Genomic DNA, 17,675 nt, shown 5'->3' with positions numbered 1-17,675 from the left:
TTTTCGTCAGTATCTCATTTAATTCTCTTATTAGTGCTATGGGGTGAAAATTAGTATCCTCACTTTTGAACTGGGCAAACTGAAGCTCAGAGAGGTAACATGGACTATCCAAGGTCACTCAGTTGGTGAAATGACAGAGGCAGGAAACAAGCTCAGGATTCATGGTCCAATTTGTGGAAGATAGGCATTAGGGAGAGAGAGAAGCTACAGCTGAACATGGTGGGGTATGGTGGGAACATGGTAGGGGGACTGTGAGATGGCATGGTGGGGCCATGGTGGAGGGCATGGTGAAGGCATGGTTGGGGCATCAAAAGGAAAATGGTGGGGGTGCCTGGGTGGCTCAACAGTTAAGCCTCTGATTCTTGATTTCGGCTCAGGTCATGATCTCAGGGCTGTGAGATTGAGCCCTGTGTCAGGTGCCTTACTGGGTGTGGAACCTGCCTAAGATTCTCTCTCTGCCCCTCCCCCTTCAAAAGAAAAGGGGGTGCTGGTGGAGCGGCAGGGAGGGGCACTGTGGACAGTATGGCAGAGGCATTATCAGTTGCTTAGTGTGCAGCAGGATCATGACAGAATTTTTTTCTTTACCCTCTCACTTCATGGGTTATGGAATATTGACACTTTTAAATCTTCTATTCAGTGTTTTAGGCCAATACCCCTAGGCTACCAAATTCAGAGTTGTGGAGTTGCTACTGAGAAGACTTCGCTATGGGGCCTTAGCCTCCTGGAGCCTCAGTTTCCTCATCTGAAAAAAATGGGCCCAGGCCTCTGGCAGAGTAGGGTATTGAGAGGCACAAATGAAATCACACTTCATCATGCCCTTTAGAGGCTGTGAAGGACTTCACAGAAGCAGCTGTTTTTTTACATTTTGTTTTACCTCTTAAAAACCACCCATGGATGCTGGGCAGAGGGCGGGGTGGGCTTCTGGGAGCCTGGAGGCAGTGCTGAGAAGGGGAGTGGGTGACAGCTCCTCCTTCCCCCTGCCTGGGCTTGGCCTGGCCTTCCCCCACCCTCAGCCCAGAGCCAGTTTCTAGGCAACAGGATGGATGCAGGGATGGTTCGGAGGGGAGAGAGCTATAAATAGGGAAGGGAGAAAACAAAAATAAAGTTCCAGAGAAAGCTGTGGAGCCACATTACTAGGGGTGGGGGTGGGGAGACCGGGAGGGAGACAGGCAAACGGGAGGAACACCAGCCCTTCATTGGGGGAAGAGGGCAATTTTCAGACAAGCCAGCCAGCAAAGGCCCTCCGAGTGTGGACATGGGTGTGGAGCAGGGCTGGGGTGGGGTCTCTGGTGCACAGCTGAGCAGGAGGGGGTGATGAGAAATCATGTCTGGTTGGAGAACTAGGGAAAGATCAGAGGAGGAAAGGATTTCAACAGGCAGAGCAGGGGCAGCTGTCCAGTTGGAAGAGCACAGACAGAGGAAGGGAAGGTATGGGTGGGTCAGGTGAGGTGGGGCTGGCCCCACACCTGCCATGTGGCACAGACACGGACAGGTGAGCCCTTCCTCTGCCACAGTGCTGGTCTCCCCAGAGCTTCCTGTGCTAACAACCTCCTTTTCATTCAGGTTTCAGCTCCAACCTTACCTCCTCAGATGCCTGACCTGACCACCGCAATTTAATACCCTCCACCACCCTCTCCTTGTCATAATTCCATCACATCACTCCATTTTATGTTTGCCATAAAACTCCAGGTTCTCTTGTTCCAAGTATTTGTTGACCTATGTATGAGAGGTGAGCTCTGTCAGGCCAGCAACCTGCAGGGTGGTTCCCCGCAGCCCCTCACTTGTGAGAACAGTGCAGGCATTGTTGGAGGGCTAAATGATTGCACACAACACACTCTGGAGACATCCTTGCTCAACACTCCCCTCCTTGCTTGCAGTCCCCACCAAATTGCACGAATGTCTGTGATTTCTGCTCTGTGGCTGCCTTCCACGTTTCTCTCTCAGAGCAAGTTCATATTGGAAAATTCTAAAGGAGGTGAGCTTCAGACTCAGACTTGGGGCTGAATGTGACCTAGGGCAGGTAATTTTGCCCCTCTGGCCTCCATTCTCTCATCCACGAATTGGGGCTTTAGAATCACAAGGAATCCTTGAGGATGGTTTCAAGTAAAATTAATTGAGTCAAGTGTTGGATGCTGGGGACATACTGGGCACTTGAGAATGGCTCTGTCCCTTCATAAGGGAGGAACCTATGAGCTGTATCTTCTCACACGTGTGCCCAATCAGGACTGCTATGGGACACAGGGCTGGCATCTTCCACTAAGGCGTCTGGGCCTGGAATGCATTCAAAGTGACCCTGGCAGATGAGAACGTTGGTCTCTGAGCCAAAAACCAGGTGTGTCGCTTGGCACCCAGGAAGGAGGAACAAACCTCCCCACAAGCCAGATGGTGAACCTGGTTTTGGCGTCTAAAAATGGAGATCGGGTGCTGGTAGTGGGAGGGGAAGTGGCAAACTCAAATTCTTTACCAGTCAGGTAGTTCATAAAAATGAGTGAAGTGGATGAGACGAACATGATAGGGAGGGAAAGCGACTGTCGCTAACCGGAGTCAAATGAGAGAAAATTAAACCTTGTGTTAGCACATTAAACATCTCCATAGGCCAAATTTAACAGGAGGGCCACGACTTTGCAAACCTCGAGATTGTAAATAGTGTCTTAATTCAGTCAAAAGGGTCCTGAGATTCTGGCATCTGCACGTTAATTCAGAGAATCTGGGCCCACCGGTTTGTTCTCCCTACACACACGTCTGCCAGCTGCCTCCTACTTCCAGAAACTGGTCGCACACTGCAAGCCAAGGTGACCCGAGTGCCCGGTCTCCCGCAGCGTTCAAGGCCTACGGGGCCTGGCACCATCTCTCGCCCCCAGCGACTCCGACTCGGGGAAGGACGAAGCGCTAACACCTGGGGGTTGATTAAATAGAGCCAGCTCTTTCCAGCCTTGGGGCTCAAGGCCGAGGCAGCGCTAAAGTCGGAAAGGAGGTCGCACCCGGAGAACAGCGGATGACGTCTTGCGCAGACTAGATGGGGGCCTCTGCGGCAAAACAAAGCGAGGTTCCCGCGAGGGCGGGGGCGGGGGCGGGCCTCTATGGGAGCCGGGTTAGAGAGCCGGGGCGGCAGGGGCGGCCCTAGCGCGGCAGGGCGGGGGCGGGGCCTGTCACCGGCGGGGGCGGAGCTTCGGCGCGTGGGGCGCCTCGACGCGGAGCAGGACGGCTTCGTCCCCGTGCCGGAGGCGGGGCCCTGCGGCGTCCCCGCCCCCTCCTTCCCCACACCTAGGCGGTGTCGGGGGCCCTCTAGTGCCGAACCTTATCTGCTCGGGGCTCCTGGCCGGCTGGCCAGGTTTCCGCGGACCCTCGCCCACCTCAGCCCCGCAAACCTTCTGACGCCTTTCCGGGAGGGGTGGAGCCCGGGTTGCCCGAGCTCTGCCTCCTTCTGAGGCCACTGCCCATTCCCTCCCCCCCGGATTGGTCTTTCCGATGGTCAGGTGTGCGCAGCGGTGTGCGCCTGTAAACGTTCTGCCTGCGCGTCGCAGGGTCTTTCAGGGCCCCCGCTGCCGGTTTCCGAGGGCTCCTCCGCGGCGCGCGTGGAACTGAGAGCGCGCGTGTCTGCACGTGCCGGTCGGCCTGCGTGCATGCGTGTCTGCACGTGCGCGCCTGCCAGGGGGCGTACACTGGGCTGGCGCATAAGGACCGGTGTACGCGCACACGTGGCTGCGCGTGCGTTGTCATCCGAGCCCCTGGTCTGCGGGAGGTGGGAGCCCGTCCACCCTGCAATGCGGCGCCGGGCTTCCGTTGCCCTCGCACCCCCAGCGGACGCCTTGTGGTCCAGCAGGTGGCGCCGGAGGCCACCGTCACGCCTCCTAGCCAACAGCAATTCCCAGCCCGGGGGTAGACCCTCTCCCCCCAAGTCATTCCGGGGTGGTGGCGATGGGGATAGGAGCTGGGGAAACTGAGGCCGGAGGTGGTCAGTCTTGTACCTGGGCTGAGGGTGCCAGGCCCCAAAAAGCCGAGCAGTCTGGGACCCGGAAGCCCGTCGTCAGCCCCCCTCCCCCCCTCCCCCGCCCCTCCCCCTCCCAACCCTGCCTTGCCTGGCGGCGGCAGGTACAGACAGATTGGCTTTATTCGTGGACACGCGGAGCGGGGAGGCGCCCGGGCCCTCCCACCCAGGACACGCTCACACGGGGGTTGGGGGACTCTCCATGCCACAATCACGACACACGACGCCCGCGTTCGGACTGGGCAGGCTGAGGGAGGGGACATGGCACAGCCTGGCTCCTGGCTTTGGCTAAAAAAAAAAAGATTCTTGGGGTCGTTGTGAGAGTGGGGTGGGAGGCTCTGGGGCTATCCGGGGGGCCCTCTGAGCCTCTTTTGGGATTGTGTTGGGTGGGGAGCCGTCGCTTTCTGTCTTCGTTTAAAAATACATAGAACATGCTACATCCGCGCAGACGTTGGACGGGATGGGGTGGGGAGGGGGCAACATAGGTGGGGCGAGGCCACCAGCCACGGCCGTAGCCCCGGCCCTGTCCACGCCCCAGGGTTGGACGCGGGAGGGTAGGACAGACAGATGGACAGACACCAACACAGGCTCCAAGGGGGCGCCTCGGAGCAAAGGAAGATCTCGCGTTTGAGGGGGAAGGGGTAGAAGGACAACCCTGGCTCTGGGGGCCTGGGCAGGGGACAGGGAGGGGATTGTGCTGCTGGTGGGGGGCCGTCGTGGACCCTTACGCCTCTGGCTCATACTCCTGATACTCCTCCTGCATCAGAGGGATGGGGTGGAGTGGGGAAGAGCAAAAGAGGAAGGGGTTGGAGACCCAAGTGGCCAGATTCTGGCCCTGAGACTCCTCCCCCTCAAGGAGGAACAGTGCATGCCCCTCTCCCTGGGCAGGGGAGGAACCTGGAAGGTGGGGACAGCTGGGACTTTCCTGGGCAGGGTTGCCTGGGGCCCAGTGCTAGGCCCCATCTGTCCTCCCTCTCTGCTGCCACCTCCTAGGGCCTGGGGTTCTAGAAAATGGGGGTGCCAAGTTCCCTGGCCCAACCCTATCTTACGGGGGACCTCCCACCCCAGCTGGGGATGGTGGCAATCTTCTGGATGCCCAAAGCCCGACCCAGCCCTGCCACCCCTCACCTGGGGTGGTTCCTCATAACTTTCCCCTTCTGGCTCCATCAGGGGCTCGATCAGCGGCTCCTCAGCAGCTTCCTGGGCCACTTCCTCTGGCTGCCGGCAGAGAAGGGACAGGGCCATGAGGGCAGCTGAGGATGCTCCCCAAATTCCTACCCTGGGAAGCTTTAAGTTGATTGGAGGAAGGCTAGGCTTTGTTGGCAGTACAACCAGAATGTTTAATTAAATTGTTTATTTGGAGTGCCTTGGAAGTGGAATGAAGGTATGAGGGGTGAAATCCCCCTAGATCACCATGAAGCTGGGGGTGGCAAGGGGAAGCTGAACTCTCCACATCCCTCTCCTCAGCACCTGGTAGCCTCCTGTACTTCCATCATGTGGACTGGATGGGATAGGGAAATAGTACACTAAATCCCTGATTTATCCCTCCCTGCCTTGTGTCAGGCTCTGCTGGGCATCAGGACCCCAGAGATAACCCTGGAGGCTCCTCTGGGCTGCAGGGAGACGGAAGCTCTGAGACAAGGCTGGGCAGGAGCTCTGAGCTATTCCCCTGCCACCTTCCACCCATCCCTCCCCCAGGGTCCTATGTGGCCTGGTTTCTTCAGCTGTTGCTATTTTAAGATAAGCTGGAAGCAACAGCTCATGGTGTTGCTTGGATGTGTGAGCTAAGACTCTCCCCTCCCCACTGCATCTGCTGCCCAGACGGGTGCAGGCCAGCAGGCACACAAGTAGGGAGGCTGTCAGACACATGGCCAGACACCTGCAGGTAAGCACACGTATGTGCCCAAACACGAGACTGAGCTAGCTGCATAGGGCATGCACAATAACCATGCATGGCTGCACATGGCCATGTGTGGGCTGGCACACTCCTGGACCCTTGAGGGGGATCTGTAGGTAGAGGGGCATACCACCTTCCCATTTTCCACATATAACCACTGTTCCTCTCTGCTGGGCAGAGATAAGAATCTTGGGAGCCTGGGGGGCTAGCCCCAAGAAGGCCTGCCTGCCTGACCACCTCTGTGGTCTCGTTGCCTTACCCCCATCCAGGCAGCTTCAGTTCCTGCACATTAGCAGTGTAGGTGGGCATGGTGAGCACAGGAGTGTACAGCCCCTGACCTGGCTCATTTCCCCTGGTGCACAGATGGGCACACCAAGGCCTAGGAGGTGGGGAAATGTTAGTTTGCCCAAAGCCACCCAGGATTCAAAATTCCAGCTTGAGCACATTGTTTGGAAATGACCCGAATGTCCAACAACAGTAGAACAGAGGTGTGCACTATGGCTCATCACAGGATGGATGCCCCACAGCGAGAGAGGAGAATGGTGGCGCCTCCCAAGCACTTGAATGCTACACGGTTGAGTGAAAGCATCTGGGGACAGAAGAGTGTGTACGTGGTAATAACAATATCTATGGAGTTAAATAATACCTAGCTCATCCATGGCGACAGAAGTCAAGAAGCCATGACCCTTGGTTGGGGAGGCAGAGCCAGGACAAAGGTGAGGTAAAGAAGGCATCCACTCTCAGGGCCAATCAAACGAGACGCCAGAGTGAGAGTCCCCCTCATTTTGTGCCCCAGACACCTCACTCATCTTACCCTAGTCTTGGCCCCGGGGGTTAGGGACTGGACAGAGGTCTATAGCAGACTAAGGTGCTTGTGTTCTGTGTCTTGACATGAGTGCTGGTTATGTGGGGGGTTCGCTCTGAAAATTTCATCCAGATGTGTGCTTTCTGGACGTATGTTGTACTTTAATAAAAAGTTTACTTAAAAAACATCACAGTCTGCCACTAGCTGCTTGCCACCAGGTCAGTCATTTCATCTCTGAACTCAGCTGCCTCAGATGGGAAACGTGATGGTGCAGTCTGCTCTGTAGGAAGAGAGGGCCCCATAATCATGCACGTGAGCAGGCTGAGGGTGAGGACACTCAGAAATGTGCACCCTGCCCTTGCGTGGGTTCCCCATGGCTGGTAGCTCCAAAGGGCTGCTGTTCAAATAGTAAATCCATGATCTTGAACTCCCTTGAGAGGTGTCAGGAGAGCTGGTAGGAAGAAGGAGGCCTGAGAGAAATGGTTCTATGCAAAGGCCCCTTGAGGCTGACACCTGAGGCTCAGAGGCTCAGATCTGCCTTTCACTGCACCTCAGATCCCAGCTCGGGGCCTGGCCCTGTGGTGGTTCCCAGCAACTCTGCTGACATATACCTGAGCTTATCCTCCCAGACACCTTCTTAGAGAGGCAGGCAAGTCACTTTACCTCTCTGGGCCTCAGTTCCTTCATCTATAAAATGGACAGGTGGTAGTACCTTCTTCTCAGAGACATTGTAAATATTCAGTGAGTTACTCCATGTAACGTGTCTAGAACACTGCCTGCCCATACAAGAGCTCAATGAATGAGAGCAATCCCTGGAACAGTGATAATAAATGGGAAGTCACACAGCTGGTAAAATGCATATCCAGGCCTTGAGCCAGAACTTCTGAGCCGAGTCTCGGACTTCTCACAGGGGAAAGGATCAGTTGTGTAAAATGCCTGCAGTGAAGGATGGTGTGGGGTCTCCTCCACAGCCCAGTGGATACATTCATGCAGAATGTACATAATCTCCCAAACCAAAAGTTAAAGGAGCCAGGACAAATCTGTGTCTGCCCCACAGAGGCAGTCTGTACTTGTATGTGGACAGACACCCAGCACCTCACAGGAGGAATGTCTGGCAGACTAGAGGCCCACAGAGTGCACCGTCATGGTGCTACACTTCCATGCACACCTGTGGTCACATGAGCTCCTGGGGGCAGACATGGATCACTCATAGGATCACAGGGCCATCATCGCTCACTAAGCACTCAGAGTATGCAAGCCAGGCCCTTTGCATCAGTGGTTCTCAAAGTGTGGTCCTTGGACCTGTAGCATCAGCATCACTTGGGTACCTGTGTGAAAAGCAGACTCTCAGGTCCCATCTCAAACCTACTTAGAAATTCTAGGGATGCAGCCAACCATCTGTATTTTAATCTGACCTCCTGATGATTCTGATGCACGTGTAAATTTTGAGAACCTCTGATCTATATATTATATCTAATCTGCTTAAGAGCCCTATTGTGTTCATTTTCAGTCATATAGGCAAAGAAGCAGGCTCAGAGATGTGAGAGAATCTGCCCAAGATCACATAGTCAGGATCTAGTGGAGTTGGCATTCAAATCCAACTCTGTGGCACTTCAGAGTTCACAGCTCTTATGCTGTAGTATGTCCTAATGAAGGTGTCTGCCTTCATGCACATGTGGGTAGCTACCACCACTCCCCTGGGGGAACGTGCCTGTACAAATATGTGATGCACAACTCACCCTTCCCCCATGGCCCACACTTGCTCATGCCTGCCTCAGGGCTTTTACCTATGCCATCCTACTGCTTGAAATACAATTCTCACATGACTTGTCTCATCCCTTGGGTGTCAGTTCAAATGTCACCTCATCAGAGAAGCCCTCCCAACTATAGTAGTCCCCTTACCCACTCACTCTCTATCATATCACCTTTATCTTTTCTTCATAGCATTTATCCCCTGTCTGAAACCATCTCATGTATTGGCTGACTTTTTACTATCTTCTCCCACTACAGTGTCAGCTCCATGAACCTAGGAACTTATTCACTGTGGCAACTCCTAGAATAATTCCTCTCTAGTATGGATACTTGCTGAATGACAAGAAATCAGTGACAAGCAGATGTGGCCCCAAGTGGTGCAGGTCACACTCACAAGCGGGATACATGTATACAGCCAGACCTGGGTCACAGTGACAGGGAGCACCACACTCATACATACCGTGCAAATTCATTCTGAGCTGAGTCTAACAGAGCATTGCAGAACATGAGGCAAAGTGTGCCTCAGGCTGGTTGGGGCGGGGAGGGGGAGAGAGCCTTTATGGGTAGTGCATTTATGGGTGTGCCTGGCACATGTGTATGTGCATATGTGCATGTGTGTATGTCAAGAGGATAGCTCACCTTCAGATCAGCAGGGAATTCCTCCTTCTTCACCAAGCCTGTGGCTGCCGCAATGTTCCCAGCCCCAGAGAACACAGCTCCTCCCAGATGGGACGCCTGCTCCTTGGTTTTTTCAGCCACTGGAGCAGGGAGAGGATTGGGGAAGGGGGTGGGGGGCTAAGGTGAAGCAGACAGATGCATCTTCTCTCCCTCGTGGTGTCCCAGGGCTTGCCTCTCTCACAGAGCATACTCTCAGGAATCCACCCCCACCGCCCACGCTCCAGATCCCAGACAGATCTCCAGCCCGGGGTGAGGGAAGGGGGCTGTGCCCAGCTGGGCTGGTACCTGAGGCCACTCCTTGTACCACCCCCTCTCGAGTCTTGCTTCCTGCAGGGACAAAAAGGAGCACACATAAGGACTCTGAGTTGAGGGAACAGACTCTGGGAGCACTGTGGCTACAGAGCCTCCAGAGGGACTCAGCTGGCAGTGGGCATCCTGGCCCCATCACTGCCTCCTTGGGTCCCCAAATCCCACAGGTGCCCCTCTCATCACTGCATGGAGCCCTCCACACCTGCTTCCTAAGGACTTTGAGTTCTTCCCCACTGTCTGCCCCTCCTCCACCTGAAATGATACCCACACCCTCTGGGATGTTGCCTGGGAGCCAGCAAATGCAAAGCACATTTCCTTGAACTCTCAGCCCAGGGTGAGCAGGTGAGGGTGGCAGTGAGGGTGGAGCTGGGGCGAGGGGTATATATTTGGAAAGGTTCCTCTGGTGCCCTGACTGCCCACATCCCACCTATGGACACTCACACCCAGCAGCACCCCCACTCCATTTCTTCTAAAGACTCTTCTAACTGGGGTGTGAATTCTCCCTTGTGGCCAAAGTGAGGAGTGTCTCAGGTTTATGACGGGGTCTGAGGGTGGCAGACACTCATGGCACTGGCTAGGTCTTCTCAGAAGGGTAGCTGCTGGGGAGGCAAGATGGCCTGATCTGAGGGGAGGGGCAGGAGCCCTCAGGGTAGTGGGGAGTCTCCTATCTTGAGGATGTGGCAATGCACAACAGTTGTAGACCCCAAAATGGGTAAATGGGTGTCTGCACGGGCTGAGGCTGGTGGAAGAAGAGGACAGCATGGGAAGGCAGGACTCTCCAGGCTATGGCCAGCCAAATTGAGATGGTGGGGTAGGCTGCATGGCACTCCACCATTCCTCCCACTAACATTTGTTGGCACCTGCTCTGTGCTGGGTCTTGGGCCAACGGCTCACTGTCAGATGGGGGTAAGAGAAGAGCATATTTGGTGCCCTGGACCTCAAGTAGTGGGGAGAAGACTTCCAGCCTCCAAGGGGACATGATGGGGGAGGGGCACTCCTGGGCCTTGACAGATGAGGGGTAGGTGGATATGCAGAAAGGAGACTGGGGAGGGCACAGGAAGCCATGCAGACAGGGCACCTTTCTGGGCCTGCACAGAGCACATCAGAGCTGCCTGTGCCTGGAGAGATGGAAACATGGACCGAGGAGAACCATGAATGGCACTGAGTTACAGGCTACAGAAAGCTGAGGCTTTAATGCTTAGGAACTGGGGCCCGTTGGTGGTTTCTGGGTAGGAAGAGGAGCAGGAGGTACCAGGCTAAAGGGAAGGGGTTGCTTTGAGTCCGTCAGCAGGGAGACTGTGTCAGGGTGCCAGGAATACACAGGAGTGAAAGGGCTGGGTCGGGGGAGGCAGGAGGGAGGCCAGAGTTGGGGTGTGGCAGGTGTGGGCTCAAGCCTCTGCCTTGTCCCCATCACCTAGGCCCTAGTTCCAGCCACCCTCGTCTGCTGGCTATTCAACGGCCTCCCTGCATATGGCCTTTCTCCAGAGGCCTGTGGAACCTTCCTATACTGAGGTCAGATCATATCAGTCCCTAGCCTACGATCTCTCATGGCAATTGTAACGATCCTTTGCCCTGGCCAGCAAGCACCCCCCCCCCCCCTTCAAGAGCTGGCCCTTGCCCAGTTTTCTGATCTCATCCATCACCACAGCTTCCTGCCCTCTGCTCTCCAGCTGTATCTCCTTCAGCCTTTTTCTGCTTCCTCCAACTCCTTTCCTCCACCCAGTTCCTTATTCTTTGGGGTTCGGTTCCAATGCCACCTTCTTTGATTACCCTACTGCAGTGGTCCCCATCCCAGTCACTGGATGTCAGATTCCACTATTGGAATGATCTGTATCACAATCAGGAGATTCAGCACCTACTAGCACATAGTAAGAAGTCAATAAATATTTTTCAAGTTACCACAATCCTAAATCTGCCACAACTCTGGGGCAAGTTAATCAGCCCTCTTCCACCCACAGAAAGGATAATCCTGCCTACTCCACACCAGTAAACCCTGAATCACCACCATATAAATTCAGTAATTGTCAGTTTGGGGCTTTGCATCCCCTGATGTGAATGGCCCTGCAGGATCCCTCTCCTTTCACACTTAGGGTGAGAGATTTTAATCACTGGGCCTTTCTCTTCACACAGCTGGAAGCTGCAAGGAGGAGGGACCCAGAGGAGGGACAAAAATAGGCATCCAGAGGCAGGAAGACCCTAAAAGCAGCTCTGTCTGACGTGGCCGTGGCCGTGGCCATAGCCATAGCCGTAGCAGGAAAGGGGCAAAGGGGCAGCCCCGATAACACAGGAGGAAGGACCTCCCAGGACAGGGGTTCTGGAGTCCATAAAGCTTGGCTCCAGTTCCAGCTTCAGATCTCAGCAGCTGTGTGACCTTGAGCACTGTAGTTAAACCTCTGGGAGCCCCACTTTTCTTGGTCTGTGGAATGGGCAGGGCATATGAAGTGAGGTAACGGACGTTAGGGCATTTCCCAGGGTACTTGGTAAAGAGTAAGGGCTCAACACCAGGTAACTAGTAATCACATGAAGAATAGGAAGAAGAAGGCTATCTGCTTTGACCAATGCATGGGTCCTGGCTTTTCATCTGAACCCCACTCTCACCAACTCCCCCCCCCTCCACTGACCCAGGCTTCCTTCAGCTGGCTGTGTCCCCAGTGACCCCTGCTGACCTCGCCCCATCTGCTGACTCATATTCTCCGGCCCGGATGCCTCCCCCGCCAACTCCCTCCCTCCAAAGACCCTGGCCCCACTCCCTCGAAGGACACCCGAACCCTGCTGAGCCTTGCCCCTTGCCCACCGACATAGAGGACGCCCTCCTTGGTCTTCTCCGCGGCCTCGGTGACCCCCTGTTTGGTTTTCTCCGCGGCGGCCACGACGCCCTCCTTGGCCATGGACAGGCCCTTCATGAACACGTCCATCCTGGCGGCCTGCGGAGGGCGAACACACGGGCACCGCTGCGCTGGCCCCGCACCCTGACCCCAGTCCTTCCCCCGGGGACGCCGGTGCCCCCTTGCCTCCCTCCTGAGGCCCGAGCGCCCTTCAGGGCTGGGAGATCCCTCCGGTCTTACCCCCTCCCCAGCGGGAGGCCACAGGGCCGCAGCGAGTCCCAGCGTCCTTGAAACCCGGGGACGCGGGAGGAGCCACTGCCTCGGTCACCCCCGGCCCTGCAACCTGCAGCCCCGCGGAACCCGGGTGCTGGGCTCGGCGCGAAGCCCTGGGACCTGCCCGTACACACACGGCAGGGTCACAAGACTACACACAAACATTCCCCACCGACACGCTCACGTGCACATACAGGACACGCAGACGTTCAAACGCGCACGGACACCCGGACACACACGAACACAGGGGCGCGGGCGCACGTCCACGCGGCCACCCGGGCAGTTGCAGACACAGAGCGGCAGTCGCCCGAACACCCCAGGGCACACGCTGACGCGCACCTGCCGGAGCCCTCTCTCCGTCTCCGCTCCCAGCCTCTCCCCCATCCCGCCCAGTCCCCTCTCCCTCCGCAGCCCCTTCTCCAACCCCGGCGTCCGGGGCGCGGCGCCTCACCTGGGAGCTGGGCCCGGGCTGGGGCTGGGGCTGGGGCTGGGGCTGGGGCTGGGGCAGCGGCTGCGGCTGCGGCTGCGGCGGGCGGACGCAGGAGCTCGGCTAGGCCGGGCTGCGGTGGGCTCGGCTCGGGATGGATGGGGAAGCGCCGCCTCGCAGGCGTGCAGGTCGGTCGGCAGCAGGCGGGGCGCGGGCCCTGAGCCGGGGCGCAGCGGAGGTGCCCGGGCCTTCGGTGCGTCGCCAGCCACGGATCGCGCCTTGCGCCCTGCTCGCTCGCACGCTCGGGCTCGGGTTCCCGCTCGGGCGCTGCGGCAGCTCTGAGCTCAGCGCCCCCTCTGGCGGCCGCGCCGCCCCCTCAGCCTGACTGACAGGGGGCGGGGAGGATGACATCTCCGCTGATCCCGCTAGCCTCCCAGGCCCGCCCCCGACGCGCCACTGGGGGACCCCTGGGCATCAGACTCGCGTTCTGCTCCCAAAAGCCTAATCGGGGGAGGGGGGGCAACGCGTAGTGCCAAGAGTAGGGAGGAAATATTGCCGGCAGTTGGCTTTGGGGTTCAAATGGGTTTGAATCTCAGCTATGCTTTTTATTAACTGCGGGGCCTTCCTTTCTGAATGCTAGTTTCTTTTTCTGTAAAATAATGGATGATTCGCTCAACGAGTGTTGATTGAGCATATAGACAGGTGCCAGGCAGGTTTGATTCTGGAGACAGTGGAAAAGGAAAAAAAAGTCCCTGCCCTTGGGGAGTTTACAATGATGTTTGTGTGTGCACAGAAATGTGACATAGGACCTAAAACAAAAGTATCAACACTAACACCTAACGAGGTTGTTTCAGCTTGTGCGGAGTGTTATGAACATAATGGAATGGTGATGTAACAGAACACTAGAGGAGGGTACTTGAGAGAGTCCCCAGAGAAGGCTTGTGTGAGGAGGCCAGTGGGAGCAGAGACCCCAGAGAGGCACCCAGGCCAATAGGGGCAAGATCCATAGAGAGGGACCTGCAAGTGCAAAGGCCCTGAAATAGGATTGCGTTTAGGAACAGATGAAAGGAAGTGCAACTGGAGAGCCAGGGGTGAGTGAGAAGGATGTGGACAAGACTGCTTTTGTGTGTGTGGTTATGGTGGGGATTGTCAAATTGCCATAGAATGCCAGGAACACATAAGCCCTCAGTTGAAGCGATGACAGAATTATGCCCCAAAAGCTATGGGATTCCAGAGGAAGGTGACTTTGGCAGCTTAGGGGAGTCAGGGAAGTCTACACAGAGGAAGTGACATCTGCACTGCGTCTCATGGAAGAAGTAAGCTTTTACCTGGCACATAGTCAGAAAGGTTACTTTAGGCTGTGGGTATAGCATGGGCAAAGGCACTGTGGCTGGAAATGCAGGATGTGTAAGTGACAGGTGATGAGGGAAGGAGGCAGCCAGACTGTTTTGAGGGCCTGGGGAAAAAGTGTTCATAGGCCACTGGTAGAGCTGCAAATTGGTGCATGCGTTTTGGAAAGCAGTCTGCCAGTGTTTACCAAAAACATAAATGCATGCACCTTTTGAGCCAACAGTTCCCTTCCAGGAATTCATTCCTTGGATCTACTCACACAAATTGACAATAATGTAAATGTCCATCTGTAGGGGACTGGCTAGTTAGTCGTGGTGCATCCACCCAGTGAAATGCTATGCTGCTGTTAGAAAGGATGAGCAGGACCTGTGTGTACTGACATGGAGGTAAATCAAGAAATGGTGTGAAGTAAGGGGGGAAGTGCTGAACTGTAATGTGTGGAATTAGTCAGTTTTGATACATAGACATAGTCATATACAGGCCCCTTATACACAAATAAATACATACTTACACTTAGATGTACAAAGATCACACCAGCAAGGACCTCCAAAGCACTGTTCACAGTAGTTGCCCCTGGGAACTATCCCCTTCTTTTTTAAAAAAAAAATTTATTTATTAATGAGAGACAGAGAGCACAGCAGAGACACAGGCAGAGGGAGAAGCAGGCTCCATGCAGGGAGCCTGACATGGGACTTGATCCCAGGTCTCCAGGATCAGGCCCTAGGCTGAAGGTGGTGCTAAACCACTGAGCCACTTGGGCTGCCTGGAACTATCCCCTTCTTATGTTTAAGGGATCTTCCACATTCTGAGGCAGGGCCCACCTCCCACTGTTTTCCTAGCCTTCCTAGCTCAGACATGTGGCCTCAGTCCCAGACACCCCAGTCCCAGACTTGGAACCCGAAGAAGCAGATAAGGAGGGCAGTCAGCTCTTGTGAGGACAGGCGGTGTTGGTGGTAGCAGCTCCTACCAGAGATCATAGGTAGCAGAGACCCTACTTCTGGGAGCACCCAGCACCAACAGGGAGGGGTGCATCATCCATATCCAGCTCTATAACACTGTGGGAGTTTTCTAGGGTCTGCTTGGTGGTGTGACTTGAAGCATTATTCCAGGATGCATTGTCTTCAAGGGGGACTCTCTGTCTTTCCTGGAAAGTTTCTGAGCTGCCAGTATTAGATAACAAGATCCTTATCTGCTTAAATTAGCCAGAAGCAATTTTTGTGACTTTTGACAAAGAGCTCCAGAATGTCAAAACAGGTGATGAAGAATCAAGCGGGAGGGAGAGGAGGAAGAGAGAAAGACCACACAAAGGATGTCTGTACTTTCTACTGTAGGAACTAGGAAGTCACTGGATTTTAAGCAGCAGAGACCTAAATGAGATTGGCACTTTGTGGGGCCACATGGAGGTGGGTTGGGGGTATGGGACACAGCCAGATGATGAGAAAGCTGGGGCAGAATTCATAGGAGGGATGATGGAGCCCGAGCCAGGAAGCTGCAGTGAGGCTGGAACAGGGCTGGAGGGACAGTTGGATGTTGTTTAGGAGGTAACTTAATAGGTGTTGGGGAAAAGAGGCGGGGATGAGTTGGGGAATCCCAGGTTTCTGGCTTGGACAGCAAGTGAGAGATGCTGTTGCAAAATTAAACAGGCATTGAGGAGATGGGGCAGCTTCTGAGATGGGGGTGGGGGGGAAGGAGAGCTTATTTGGGACTTGATTGGGGCTGATTGTGTGATGCCTGATAGACAAACTACAGGAGGGTCCAACAGATAGGACATCTGAGCCTGGAGCTCAGGAGGTCACCTGGGGCTGGCTTCAGGTATAGATTTGGGCCATGGTGTACTTGGAAATCTTTAATATGTGGCTTTCTAAGCAGGCAAATACCTTGCTTTGTAGAGGTTGCCCACATCCGTGGTGTGAATTCTCTCTCCGTGGTTGATTTCATTGTCAATGAGATGTCACAGAGCAGAAAACTGGAAAGATATGGGCCTTTTACAGTATTTCCACCATACAGATGAAATAGGTAAGAACAATCTTAAGAGTCTGGATAATAGTAAAATAATTAGAAAGTTATATTTTGAGTATTTATTACCAGTTTTAAACATAATTTACAGGGATCCCTGGGTGGCTCAGTGGTTTAGCGCCTGCCTTCAGCCCAGGGTGTGATCCTGGAGTCCCGGGATCGAGTCCCGCATTGGGCTCTCTGCCTGGAGCCTGCCTCTCAGTCTGCCTTTCTCTCTCTCTCTCTCTCTCTCTCTCTCTCTCTGTGTGTGTGTGTGTGTCTCATGTATAAATAAATAATATCTTTAAAAAAAAACATAATCTACATGGGGCTTCTGGGTGGCTCAGTCAGTTAAACATCTGCCTTCAGCTCAGGTCATGATCTCAGGGTCCTAGGATTGACCCTGCTTCGGGCTCCTGCTTCTCCCTCTCCCTCTGCCTGCTGCTCTTCCTGCTTGTGCTCTCTCATTCTCTCTCTCTGTGTCAAATAAATACAGTTTTTAAAAACATAATTTATATAACCATAAGTTTATATAACTTAATTTTTAAAAAGATTTTATTTATTTATTCATGAGAGGCAGAGACACAGGCAGAGGGAGAAGCAAGTTCCTTGCAGGGAGCCTGATGTGGGACTCGAACCCCGGGAATCTGGGATCACGCCCTGAGCCAAAGGCAGGTGCTCAACTGCTGAGCCACTCAGGTGTCCTGATATAACTTAATTTTTAATAATGACTTTAACACCTGGCTCGCAAACTCCTGAAACTTTAATAATAGCTCTCATGAGCTGGTCTAAGGCAGCCTGGTACACCACTGGATTGGAGTTATTAGCTTGGAGGTGGTGGCTGGAGTCATGGGGAGGGTGCTATTGCCCAGGAGAACATGGAGAGTGACAAGGAGAGGGTCCAGAACAGAATCTTGAGGCACTGCAACCTTCATGTGTAGCCAGGGGCAGAGAACCTGGCTAAAAGACTGAAAAGGAGCAGCACAGGGAAGAGGAGAAGCTGGAAACAGTGGTAGCAGGGAAGCCAAGAGGATTTGAGGACAGCTGGCTAAATGTACAGAGGAGCCAAAGTGATGAGGATGAGTCCTTGGATTCACAGCAAGTGGGCCATCAGGGACATTAACAGTAGCACAGGGGCTATGGGAGCCCAGGAGGGAAGGGGCACCTATAGAAAGCCTCCAGGAGAAAGTGACATGCGGGCTGGTTAATGAGAAGGACCTTAACAAGAGATGGTGAGTGTTCTCGGCAGAGGATTCAGCAGCTGGAAAAATTCAGAATACAAAAGGAGCAGAAAACAGGTTACATTCTGGACCAGGCAGAAAGTTCATTTGGTTGCTAAATACAGAAGCTTAAGCAAAGCAGGTTTTTATTCTTTC

The 17,675-nt window shown here is 54.5% G+C and overlaps 1 protein-coding gene across 1 annotated transcript; it reads right to left on the bottom strand.

Moving 5' to 3' along the window:
- Window positions 1-4,093: 4,093 nt before the first annotated feature.
- On the bottom strand, window positions 4,094-13,298 carry SNCB (synuclein beta). Its single transcript, XM_025434842.3, has 6 exons — window positions 12,979-13,298; window positions 12,224-12,353; window positions 9,406-9,447; window positions 9,082-9,200; window positions 5,117-5,206; window positions 4,094-4,745 (listed from the first exon to the last, which is right to left on the bottom strand). The coding sequence occupies exons 2-6, from the start codon at window positions 12,342-12,344 to the stop codon at window positions 4,713-4,715; spliced, it is 405 nt and encodes a 134-aa protein (XP_025290627.1). The 5' UTR covers window positions 12,345-12,353; window positions 12,979-13,298; the 3' UTR covers window positions 4,094-4,712.
- Window positions 13,299-17,675: the final 4,377 nt, after the last annotated feature.

The sequence above is a fragment of the Canis lupus genome, chromosome 4 (assembly GCF_003254725.2).
Source record: "Canis lupus dingo isolate Sandy chromosome 4, ASM325472v2, whole genome shotgun sequence".
NCBI lineage: Eukaryota > Metazoa > Chordata > Mammalia > Carnivora > Canidae > Canis > Canis lupus.
The sequence above is the reverse complement of the archived record's forward strand: the minus strand, read 5'-3'. Positions and strand labels throughout refer to the sequence as shown.

Bases quoted from the DNA above. Each gene is read 5' to 3' on its own strand.
- SNCB (XM_025434842.3), bottom strand. From the start codon at position 12,344: ATGGACGTGTTCATGAAGGGCCTGTCCATGGCCAAGGAGGGCGTCGTG. The intron at 9,201-9,405 runs GTACCAGCCCAG...TCCCTGCTCCAG, and splicing joins GGTACAAGGAGTGGCCTCAG to TGGCTGAAAAAACCAAGGAG. The intron at 4,746-5,116 runs GTGAGGGGTGGC...CCTCTGATGCAG, and splicing joins GTTATGAGGAACCACCCCAG to GAGGAGTATCAGGAGTATGA.